This window comes from Squalius cephalus (assembly GCF_949319135.1).
Source record: "Squalius cephalus genome assembly, chromosome: 6".
NCBI lineage: Eukaryota > Metazoa > Chordata > Actinopteri > Cypriniformes > Leuciscidae > Squalius > Squalius cephalus.
This window is the reverse complement of record NC_137127.1, coordinates 28,815,264-28,827,940: the sequence shown is the minus strand read 5'-3', so window position 1 is coordinate 28,827,940 and position 12,677 is coordinate 28,815,264. Positions and strand designations below refer to the sequence as shown.

The following is a 12,677-nucleotide window of genomic DNA, read 5'->3' as shown; positions in this document are numbered from 1 at the left end:
GAATTACAAACCTGCGCGCATATATTCAAACGCACATAACTATAAAACCAATTCTTAATGCTCATGTGAACGCCATCAGCGTTTATCACAGGTTCGCGTTTAAAGTCTGTGTAGAGAGAATGGTGTCGTCTTGGCAGCCCCTAATTTAATAACAAATGATCGTTGCGACGGAAGCGAATCAATCAAAACTAACTTTAGTTATATATTATATATATAGCGCTATATAAATGAAGATGACTTGACTTGACTTGATTAGAGAGGTGAGAAAATAAATTTTAAAAAAATCCCAGATGGAAACACTTATTAGTGACAAGTTACACATATCAGATATTATTAAAAAATAATTGCATTATCAATAACATAGATATAATAATTATATAAGTTGGTCATTGCTGTTACTTATAGTATGCTCCTCGCACAGTTACAATTGAATCTTATATTACACTGTATCCCCTGCAAAATGTTTTATACATGAGCAGTAGCTACAATGAAATTAACGAAAATACAAAATACCAAGCTTAAGGCCATCCCTCAATCACAGATTGTTTATAAATTCTGTAAACACCAGATTATAATTCAGTTATGGCACTATTTTATGTCACCCTCCTCACACTTTGGTTTCTGTTGTGTATTGGTGTGCAGAGTCAATATAAAAATAAAGATAGGTGCATCTATCAGGGAGATGACGATACATACACATTTTACCAGGGGGGGGATGTGGTTTTGGGAGGGCTATTTCCTTTGCATTTCAGTCCTGTATCATTGGTTTCTTCTTTTAGGACCAAACCTAAACCTACTAAGTATAAATTGTGTGTTGTGTTTTATATTTCTTCTTATAGATGATCTGTGAAAGAATACAATAGTTAAAAATTGTTCTTAGTCTCTCTGAACTAAAAGAAAATGCATTTTTGTTTGCTGCATTGCAAGTTGTTTAATTCATTCAGTGTTTTTGAAATCTGTTGCAGCTTTACCCCTCGAGCACTGAGGTGGATGCAGACAATGATCTTTGCTGTGAGAGAAATAAACCAGCGGCAAGACCTTTTGCCGAACCTATCTCTGGGCTACCACATTAGAGACAGCGGTGATGACATACCTGTATCTGTCAAGAGGTCTCTTCTCCTGGTCAATGGACAGCCAGAGAGGGACAGTGGACAAAGCTGTGAAGACACACAAAAGCAGCCTAGCCCTGTAATTGTGGGAGAGGCATCATCAGGAATATCCATGGCTGTTCTGAGAAGTCTAAGCTCCTTCAAAATACCTTTAGTAAAACAAAATATATTAAATTTACAAAATATACAGAATATATTAATATTTAAAATATTATTTTATTAACAATAATATAATTTATTTTTCTTGGTAATGAAAATTGTGATGATGTATTGATGCATGATGCATGATGCATGATGCTGTATCATTTAGATTAACATGCGTACATTTGCATGTTTTTATAATTTATTATATGAAAATATTGATCATTTTGGTCCATATACAATGTTATGTTGATAAAGATGTTGCCTTGTACTGCTACTGCACTGCTAATCTTAATGTTTTCATATTTTAGGTGAGCTACTTTGCATCCTGTTCCTGTCTCAGTAACAAGAGAGAGTTTCCAGCATTCATGCGAACAATGCCAAGTGATTTATTTCAAATTAAAGCTTTGGTAAAACTTGTTCATTATTTTCATTGGACATGGGTCGGGTTGATCGGTGTGGATACAGACTATGCTCAGTTTGCCATCCAGCTCTTCCTGAAAGAGTCAGAAAAATTTAATATTTGTCCTGCTTATGTCAACCTTTATCCTGTTGCACTGACGCAAGATGCAGCAGAGGAACTCGTGAACATTTTAAAATCTTCTTCTGCCACTGTCATAATAAGCTTCTCTGTGGATTCATATCTGCATGGTATCCTGAAAGAGTGCAGACGGCAAAATGTTACTCATCTACAGTGGATTGCCAGTGAGGCCTGGGCCACATCAAAAGCCCTCTGGGAGGATTTTGGTGATCTATTAAAGGGAACATTGGGGTTTGCCATACGGAGAGCTGATATCCCACATTTTGGCAGTTACCTCAGAAGAGTAAGTGTTTCTGTTGCTCAGACGTCCCATTTCCTATCTGAGTTTTGGGAAGAGACTTTCCGTTGTCGGCTGAATGGGTCCTTAAAAACCCATGTACATGGAGAAGCAGCACAGAACTGGCCACCCTGCAATGGCAATGAGAGTTTGGATGATGTGTACACTCCTTATTCAGATGTGTCACAACTCAGAGTGTCCTACAATGTTTATAAGGCTGTGTATCTCATAGCACATGCACTACATGACATGAGCACATGTGTCCCAGGAAAGGGCCCCTTTCAAAATGGGACATGTGGGAGTCTGTATCAAATTCTGCCATGGCAGGTGTGTGTGTGTGTGTGTGTGTGTGTGTGTGTTACTTTATATTTTACATTCTCCTCTGATAATGTGTTACTAAGTAATTATTATTGTGCAAGTATTTTAGCAATGGCTAAATTATACAAAAATAAGGGAAAAAACTCTAATATATATATATACAGTGCTATGCATAAGTTTAGACACCCATGCTAAAGTTGACTAAAAAGAGGAATAAAAAATAATCTTTTGGAAATTGAACTTAATGCCTTAATTTAAAAAATTAGGAAAAATCCAACCTTTAAGGACACCAATTTTCTTTGTGAATGAATAATGTATCGTAAATAAATAAATGTTCTTCCTTAAAATACAGGGTGCATAAGTTTGGACACCCCTATGTTAAATTCCCATAGAGGCAGGCAGATTTTTATTTTTAAAGGCCAGTTACTTCATGGATCCAGGATACTATGCATCCTGATAAAGTTCCCTTGGCCTTTGGAATTAAAATAGCCACACATCATCACATAGCCTTCACTATACCTAGAGATTGGCATGGTTTTATTTCAGTTAGCCTAATAGCTAGTTTGATTTGCATTGAGAGATGATCTTATGGAAAGTACTCCATGCCAATCTCTAGGTATGGTGAAGGCTATGTGATGATGTGGGGCTATTTTAATTCCAAAGGCCAAGGGAACTTTATCAGGATGCATAGTATCCTGGATCCATGTAGTAACTGGCCTTTAAAAATAAAAATCTGCCTGCCTCTATGGGAATTTAACATAGGGGTGTCCAGAATTATGCACCCTGTATTTTAAGGAAGAACATTTATTTATTTACAATACATTATTCATTCACAAAGAAAATTGGTGTCCTTAAAGGTTGGATTTTTCCTAATTTTTTTGATTAAGGCATTAAGTTCAATTTCCAAAAGATGATTTTTTATTCCTCTTTTTAGTCAACTTTAGCATGGGTGTCTAAACTTATGCATAGCACTGTATATATATATATATATATATATGTATTTTAATGTGTTCATTACTTTGCATTATCCTTTCTCCCAACCTTCACCTTAGCTCCTGCACTACATGAAACGAACACATTTCACAACATTAGGGGAAGAGGTCAGATTTGATGACAGTGGTGATCCAGTTGCATCCTACGATCTGATGAACTGGCAAAGAGGGTCTGACGGCTCCCTTCAACTAGTGAGAGTGGGATTCTATGATGCCTCCCTTGAAGAAGACAAGGACCTAATAATAGATGAGCCAGTAATTATGTGGCACAGAGGAGAGAAGGTGTGTGCCATCCCACTCATCACCAGATATTGTTTACTATGTTTGCTGTTTCTTCATCTCTACTTAATGTTTATTGCTGAACTAAGAAGCATCCAGTTTCATAATTTTAAATGGAAATGCACTGTTGATTTTTTTTCATACTAAACACATACACATTTTAATATATTATACATGAGTACATTTTCATTGTTTTATGTAGATCAGGGGTGTTCAATCCTGATCCTTGAGGCTCACTGTCCTGCAGAGTTTAGTCTCATCTAATTAAACACACCTGAACCAGCTAATCAAGGTATCTAGCCCAATACCCACACTTGCAGTTTTGGCCAATAACAAGAAGTAAGTGTGCAAGACTGTCTAAGGTCTGGTAAATGCCAAAGATCAGTGCCCTTGATGTACACTAAATCCACAGTATCTCTAATACCGCTTTGATGCTAAGCATATCACATCATGCATAATGTTCAAGAACTTGTATGCTCTTAAAATTGGAGATGGGCAGAGATTATTTAAATATTAGACCCGCCTCCACTCACTCACACCAGCTCACAGATCCACCCGTTGAGGACCACACATTGACGTGATTGGTTACAAGGTAGTTTGTGACGTCAGAAACACCAACGATTTCAAACCGCGTTTTTGAGACTGTCTTTGGTTCACTGCAGTTTTAAGGAGAAAATACTCATCAATGGTGTTGACTTATAAATGTACACATAGTTTGTCTTAAACCATATTAAAAACACCACTAGTCATATAAACAGCATTAAAAACTTGATTTTTGTTTTTAAATAAAATATCTCCCTTTGGAGTGAACTTTGAGCTTGCAAATCTTTTTTTATGCTCAAACAGCAACATTACACACTAACTAAAGTTGAAAAAGTGATAAAGCATAAAAGGACCCATTTAAAATAAAAATGTGTAAATTAAGCTCTTTTAAAAAAGCTTGTATTTTTGCAACACTGCAGTCTTCATGTCACTTGAACAACTGGGCCAAATACAGGAAATAGTATTATGAAAGTAGACAAGTGCTCAACTGCAAAGACTGCAAGTATACAGATGCTGGTCATAAAATTAGAATATCATCAAAAAGTTGATTTATTTCAAGAATTCAACTTAACAGGTGAAACTAATATATTATATAGACTCATTACATGCAAAGTGAGATATTTCAAGCCTTTATTTGTTATAATTTTGATGATTATGGCTTACAGCTTATGAAACCCATGAAATCAAAATGCCAGAAAATTAGAATATTACATGAAATCACACAGTAATTACACAGTAATACCATGGTCATTGAACCAGGTTTTGGTTCTTTTGGCAGTGTGGACAGGTGCAAATCCTGCTGGAAAATGAAGTCAGCATCTCCATAAAGCTTGTCTGCTGAAGGAAGCATGAAGTGCTCTGAAAATGTCCTGGTAGACAGCTGCGTTGAGTGGACAGCACAGTGGACCAACACCAGCTGATGTCATGGCTCCCCAAACCAACACAGACTGTGGAACCTTCACAATGAACTTCAAGCATCTTGGATTGTGTGCCTCTCCATTCTTCCTCCAGACTCTGGGACCTTGGTTTCCAAATGAGATGCAAAATTTGCTCTCATCAGAAAAGAGGACTTTGGTCCACTGTGCTTTATTAAATCCAGAGTCAACGCAACCGTCTACCAGGACATTTTCAGAGCACTTCATGCTTCCTTCATTTTCCAGCAGGATTTGCACCTGCCCACACTGCCAAAAGAACCAAAACCTGGTTCAATGACCATGGTATTACTGTGTAATTACTGTGTGATTTCATGTAATATTCTAATTTTCTGGGATTTTTGATTTTGTGGGTTTCATAAGCTGTAAGCCATAATCATCAAAATTATAACAAATAAAGGCTTGAAATATCTCACTTTGCATGTAATGAGTCTATATAATATATTAGTTTCACCTGTTAAGTTGAATTCTTGAAATAAATCAAATTTTTGATGATATTCTAATTTTATGACCAGCACCTGTAGGTATTGGGGCAGGCCCAAGGACTTCTGACTCGCTAGAAACCTCCAGCAGCATAATTTGACACCCCTGATTTAGATTATCCTGCAATATTTTAAGTTATTTAGAAAATTGTGCATAAATTATGGTTATCTGTCAAAATGTCCCTACACAAAGAGTTAAGTAAATGTAGCGTTGTTCTACTGCTTGTTCTGTTGTGGTTATTAGGAACCAGAATCATTGTGCAGTCTAAGCTGTATGCCAGGCTCTAGGAAGGCCAGGCAAAAAGGAAAGCCAGTTTGCTGCTTTGACTGCATACCGTGTGCTGAAGGAGAGATCAGTAATGAAACAGGTGTGAAGTTTTTCACAGTTCCTCTCTTAGTGGTTTTCTGAGAAGAAGGAAAAATCTGTGTTTTATGCTTCCCCTTTCCTCCAAATTTTCCACAGACTCAAATGATTGCCTGACATGTTCAAAGGAAACATGGCCAAACCAAGCCCAAGACCAGTGCATTCCCAAAACATTAGAGTTTTTGTCCTTTCAGGAGCCTTTGGGAATAATCTTATGGGCAGTTTCAGCATTCGGGGCCTGTGCAGCATTAGCAGTGCTTGGTGTGTTTATAATGTACAGGAAAACACCAGTCATACGAGGAAACAATATGGAGTTAAGTTTCCTTCTCCTCCTGTTCCTCTGCGCATGCTTTCTGATTGGCCTGACATTTATAGGGAAGCCCACTGACTGGTTATGCCGGACTCGGTATCCAGCCTTTGGAATCAGCTTTACTCTCTGTATTTCATGCATCTTGGCAAAAACTGTAGTAGTTTTAATGGCATTCAGGGCCACCCTCCCTGGTAGTAATGTCATGAAGTGGTTTGGCCCTGCTAAACAAAGATCAAGTGTAATCTTGTGCACTTTTGTGCAAGCACTTATTTGCATCGTGTGGTTAACAACTAAGTCTCCTGTTGCTGCATATAACACCAAGTTCATGAGTGCAACAATAATTGTTGAATGTGCTGTAGGATCTGAAATTGGTTTTTGGTGTGTGTTAGGATATATTGGCCTACTTGCTTCTTTGTGTTTCTTATTAGCATTTTTGGCCAGAAAACTACCAGACAACTTTAATGAGGCTAAATTCATCACATTTAGCATGCTTATATTTTTTGCTGTGTGGATAACATTCATTCCAGTTTATGTGAGCTCCCGTGGAAAGTATATGGTTGCTGTCCATGTCTTTGCTATTCTAGCTTCTGCCTTTGGTCTCTTGCTGTGTATATTTGCTCCTAAGTGTTATATTGTACTTATGAAACCTGAGAGAAATGACAAAAAGCATATGATGAAAAAATAGTACTTTTTTATTCAAGTCTAGTTCATCAGGTTACAGGATTAATGCTTACAGGGCTGAACGTGTGCAAAATTCACTCACGCCATGCTCTTACTTACAGGGATAGTCCACAGTTATTCCTTAGCAAAAATATTAATATAACTCATATAAGTTGACCAGTTATTAAACCTAAGAATTGTGCTAAGAATTGTACTAACATGCTCCGGAGTAGGTTTTATTCTTGGGAAGAGATCACAAACCTAAACTAAACCTCAGACATAAGGAAATGTTACATTTATCTGATGCAATAAAGCCACTTTCCCTTTATTTCTTGCTCAAAATTAAAGCAGTTCACAGTGAAAGCATTTTAGTAACAAAATTGGGTAACACTTTATTTTGATAGTCCGTTCGTTGAGACTTTACTAGTTATTAGTAGCCATTCAGTAGCTTGTCAACAGTGCATCAGTTGACATTCAACAACACTGTTTCAACAGACAAGTAACATACGTTCAACTGACTGCCTATAGACTATAAGGTACAATTCAAGTGTTAATCTACAGATTTTACGAAAAAGTGCCTGTTGACTGTCAATGTTATTTTGCAACAGGTTATTAACCAATTGGCGACTAACTTTCAATTGTCAACTAACTTTCTGTAGATTGAGTACCAACAACTCAAGATCAATCTGTCAGTTAAATGTCAACAGTCATGTCAGCATATGAAGTATATGATACTGTATATCCTACTCAAGGGGTCTCATGTGCATCAAATTAATGATTATTTTAGCTGATTTAAAACTGTTTTTAAAAATGTTTTAACCATTTGTAGATAATCTGTTGATAGTCAACTAAAGATTAGATCTGTTGCTTGTCAACAAATAAATTGTTTATGATCAGTAGACTATTAATAGACATTATCCACTAAGTGTTAGTAGATACATTTTAGGACTATCTAATTAAAGTGAAAAACAGTTTATATCAGTAGAAAGTCTATAACCTATCAACAGATTGAAAACATACTTTTTTTGTACGTTTGGATAGATGCTGAAATGTATGATACAGACATGTCTGCAATGTAGAATTATTACGAATTCACAGCTACAAAACGTTTACGAATCATAAAGATATCTGTATCATTTCCCTTATACTGTTTTATAGATAAATGTAAGTTCCCTTAACCCTACTCCCAAACCTAAATATAAATTACTCATTTTATACAGAATATAAAAAGAATACAACACTTTATGGACAGAGATGTGTAGGGAAATGCCAGTTTTATTAATAGCATTAAAATATATTTTGAGCCACTAACATTAATCCTACTCCTGCCCCTAAACCTACCCATAACCATTTCTTAAAACTATGCAGGCTAAAATTATGAAGAAAAACAACAGATGTGTAATCATAATAATTTATTGCGAAAATGTAAATCAGTACCAAAAGTCGCTCAAATGACGATGTGTTGCAGTCCTCTCTGGCAGTATATAATAGTTTTGTATAAGGGACAGAGCAGAATTTAAGTTATTAATCCATGAAAATGTTAACCCAGCTTCCCTCTGCGTGAAGACGGCGCGCGCGCTTCTGCATTTCAATGTTGTTTCAACTGAAACACGGCATGCTGCAATCTGTGACGAAGCAGGCGAGAGCCAATGAGCGTTTGATATCACTGCCGTAAAACATGTCGTAACGCTTCTTGAGGGTGCAATTTTTGAATTTAAATTCATCACGAGCGCGGGATTTGACATTTACGGTCGCTGCTGAGAATGGAGATGGAGATTGCTGGATGTGGATGAAGGGCTGAATTTGGATCTGTTTCTTGCTTGTGTATGGATTATAAAGATTTGGATTACATCTAACGTTACGTTCGCTAATAAAAATTATGTATTTTGTTAATTTATATTGTGTTTTGGTGTATTATGGTTCTATAGGAGAAAACGCCTTTTGTGTCTCACCGTAACGTTAAATAAACTAAATTTTACAAAATGGTTAAACGATTAAAGAAGGTATTGTTAAGGGTTTAAACTATAGTCTTGTCTGTTAATCCTCCGAAGCGCGTTTGCAGCAGGAACAGAGATTATTTCTTAAATGAGTAACTGTTATAACGTTAAACTGCATTTAATAAATGCGATTTTCTGTAACGCTTACTGTCATGAAAGGCTAAATGTATTAATTAATAATTATTGTTATTTGTTGTTTATAACTTTTGATCTTGGCCTCAGGTATTTGAAATGATGTAGACTATTGAGAGTTTTCTCATTTGGAATGCTCAATATAATTGTTTTCACATAATCAGATGGTTCAGATGTGATCGTGATATCCTAGTAAATAATGGGTTGTATTTTTTTTTATAATTTTTTTTTTTTTAATTTAATAAAAGTGATTTTTTTTTTCTCTGATGTGCTGGCCATAGTGTTTGTTCTACTTCAGTCAGGTTAGGTATGCAATCTGTTGATAGGTTATAGACTTTCTACTGATATAAACTCTTTTTCACTTTAATTAGATAGTCCTAAAATATATCTACTGTAACGAATACGACTCTGGGTAAATTTGAATTAGCTCAAGAACCTAGGGAATTTTGGAAATATTAATAACTATGACTCATGGTCATAATTCATAAGTCGCATGTACATTTATTTTATCAATTATCGAGATTATCTTGTTCTGTGACTGGTCTGACCGACATTTAATTCGTCCAGCGAAATAAATGTAAAATCATTACAGTCAAGAAGAGATATTCACAAACTTCAAGAGTTTCATGTCCTGGCCACGGACATCAACTTCCTGAGTTTATTAATTAAAACTACTCAAGTAGTCTATATTTCGAGCTTGTAGCTTAAGATCTTTTGTTTCATTGACTTTAGAATGGTGGATTTTCAAACACAGAGGCAGTGAAAAGTATTTATGAATTTTAATAAATGCAAAACTATGATTATATGAGCTATGAATATAAACGTACGTAAAAATGCAAACAATAAACAAACAACATATAACCAAACAATAACATAAGTGATCAGAATGAACTGAAAGAAAGAAAAAGGGGGAAAAGAGAAGAGAAGAGGAAGAAGGGTAACTTAATTCGCAGACCTAAGAGAGAGAGAGACCAGGAAATCAACTTTTAGGTTGATAGATAGTACTTGCGAGCTGTTGTACTCTTTCAGTGCGATGCTGGAAAAGGGGACGCGCGCGTGCGCGTGTCCGGCTGGTTTGCGTCTGGCTTCGTCTTCTGGGTCGTTTCGCAAGACGATGTAAAGGCTTACTTGAATTTAAGTTACCGAGAAAATTAGATCATTTCCCTTTTTGAGGGGAAAGGCACGGATGAGCTTAGTTGCAAAGGCAAGGCAGCTACTCGAACATGTGTTGGTCCGAGGAGAAGACTAAGGCCTTCTTCAGATGATCCTTGGAGAAGCGCTGCCGGGGAGGAGAGGAGGAGGTCAGCGGGATCGAAGAGAGAAGAGGGGTCGAAGAAGGAAGAGAGTGTGATGAGGGGGTTTCTGCCTTTTAACAAACATCTGTTTACGCCTTCTCTTGGAACGACAGCGAATCAGATTGTCTTTTCTGAAGCGGGAAAATTCTCTTTGTGTGAAGGAGAAAACGCCTACTTTCACCATATGTCTTATGAGAGAAAGAATTCATATTTCTTCTTAAGATTGTACACCTGGAACAATACATCTTACTGTAATTTACTATGTGTGACGGGTTGAATTAAAACAGGACGGTCAGACAGATACTAATTATGACAGATAAAGGTCGGGGCAACATGATGTTACATCTATATGCATAATTACACACACATAAAGTTTGATTAAACACACAATAAAATTGTCATCGTTTCCGTTATGGCAAGTGAAGGCACCTGGGAAATAAAGGAATATGTATCAAACATTTGAAGAGTTTTCTCTGAAGAGTTCCATGAAAAGTAAATGTGTTGGAATGTTGGTTTGCCAAGGAACTGGATGAGCTGCAGCTTTGGGACCATAAAGGTTTATGACCAGGTCGAGGTCGTATTACAAGACACTATTGAGTGATTTTCTTTCAATGAACCTTCAGAATTACAGATTTTACTCTAGCAAGTCACACCTCTATTATAAATTTGTAATGAATGGTAAAATGACATTTTACTATGTGAAGTCCATATATGGAAATGTGCTTCAGTTGCATCTCGTGGTGGGTTTCTGGTTGAAAGTCCACGAGTGTGTGTGTGTGTGTGTGTGTGTGTCTTCTGGAATGTCCTGAGGCTGTAAAATCACAGGAAGTCAATACTGAACTAGGGGGGTTTTACAAAGGGGGTCTTAAAAACAGGGTCCTCTTTATGGCTCAAATGTCCCTCTGGGGAAATTATTAACCAGACGATGTGTTTTGACGTCACATGATTCCTTAATTTGAAAAGCAGATGCCATTGTTGCTACATAATCCCCCCTGTTGTTAGACGAAATCCGGGATGGACTTTGTCGAACAACAAGTAGGCACAATGGATAGCAGCCCGACTCCTGACTGCCAAAGCAGGACTCACACTCAGAGAAGTCTAGCACGGTGATGTGCATCTCCACGGTCACCGACCACGCCCTGACACTCGTTGTGCCTATTTGTTGTTCAACGAATTCCATCCCGAATTTCGTTTAACAAAAAGGGGGAATGTAGCCACAACGACATCTGCTTGTAATTAAGTGCATCATGTGATCTCCGAACACATCATCTTTTGTACTGACTGGTTAATGATTCCCCCAGAGGGACAATAGAGTCACCGAAGAGTTTTGTGACTTTACAACCTCATGACCCACGCACACACACACACTCACCCCCCCACACACAAAACCTCCTTTGAGTACAATTTCAGGTAGAGATATGGCTCTTGAGTGTATACCTTCTGATATGTATTTGTGATTAACTTTGATTAATAATAGAAGTGTGGTTTGCTAGAATATAGGTTGGAATCCTATAGACTTATGTTCCTTGAAAGGAATTCCTCAGTCGTGTCCTGTTGTAATCCTCCCCCAGACCATAAAACTTTATGACCTCAAGACGGCATCTCATCCAGTTCCTCTGGTAAAGCCAACATTCCAACACCTTAACATACATGAAACTCTTCAGAGAAAACTCCCTAAAATGTTGATATGTATTCCTATGTTTCTCAAGTGTCTTCACCTGCCATAACGGAAATACTGACCATTTCATTGTGTGTTTAATCAAACTTTATTTGTGTATAATGATGCATATGAATGTATCTCTATGTTGCTATCTATGTCACTATTCGTTTTTGGTGTTGTTCTAATCCTCGTCGCGAGACGAAGGAGATTTTTGGTAAGGGACTGTGATAAACGTTATGGTTCCATGCATTTTAATACCCCGAGCATAATATCATATTTTGCCCCCTCGTGATTCCACACGTGGGTCGAGCTGCATTAACACGCAAAGGGATCTTCCCGCTGGAAAACCTCGACAGCCGATTCGTCCTGCACAAGAAAGGGGGCGGGACATTGGACATTGATAAAGTCCAAGCCTTCAGTTTACTCTCTCTCTTATCCTCTCTTCTCCTCTCATCGATCCCGCTGATCTCTCCTCTTCTTCCTCCGGTCCCTGGACCTCCTCCTTCTTCTCCACGTGCAGCGCTGCTCCAGCTGAACGGGCCTGGACTTGGCCTCTGGGACACATGGCCCGCGTCATGTAAAAGCCTGCCGTCGCTGCAACAAAGACTTTAAACCTCTTCCACACGGAAGACGAACCTAATTTTC

At 37.5% G+C, this 12,677-nt stretch overlaps 1 protein-coding gene across 1 annotated transcript; it reads left to right on the top strand.

Moving 5' to 3' along the window:
- Nucleotides 1-582: 582 nt before the first annotated feature.
- Nucleotides 583-6,973, top strand: LOC307160657 (extracellular calcium-sensing receptor-like; the record flags this gene model as incomplete). The annotated part of the gene is made up of 6 exons (XM_079874849.1): nucleotides 583-809; nucleotides 966-1,263; nucleotides 1,562-2,395; nucleotides 3,439-3,660; nucleotides 5,859-5,982; nucleotides 6,078-6,973. The coding sequence occupies 6 exons, from the start codon at nucleotides 583-585 to the stop codon at nucleotides 6,971-6,973; spliced, it is 2,601 nt and encodes an 866-aa protein (XP_079730975.1).
- Between the last annotated feature and the right edge of the window lie 5,704 nt (nucleotides 6,974-12,677).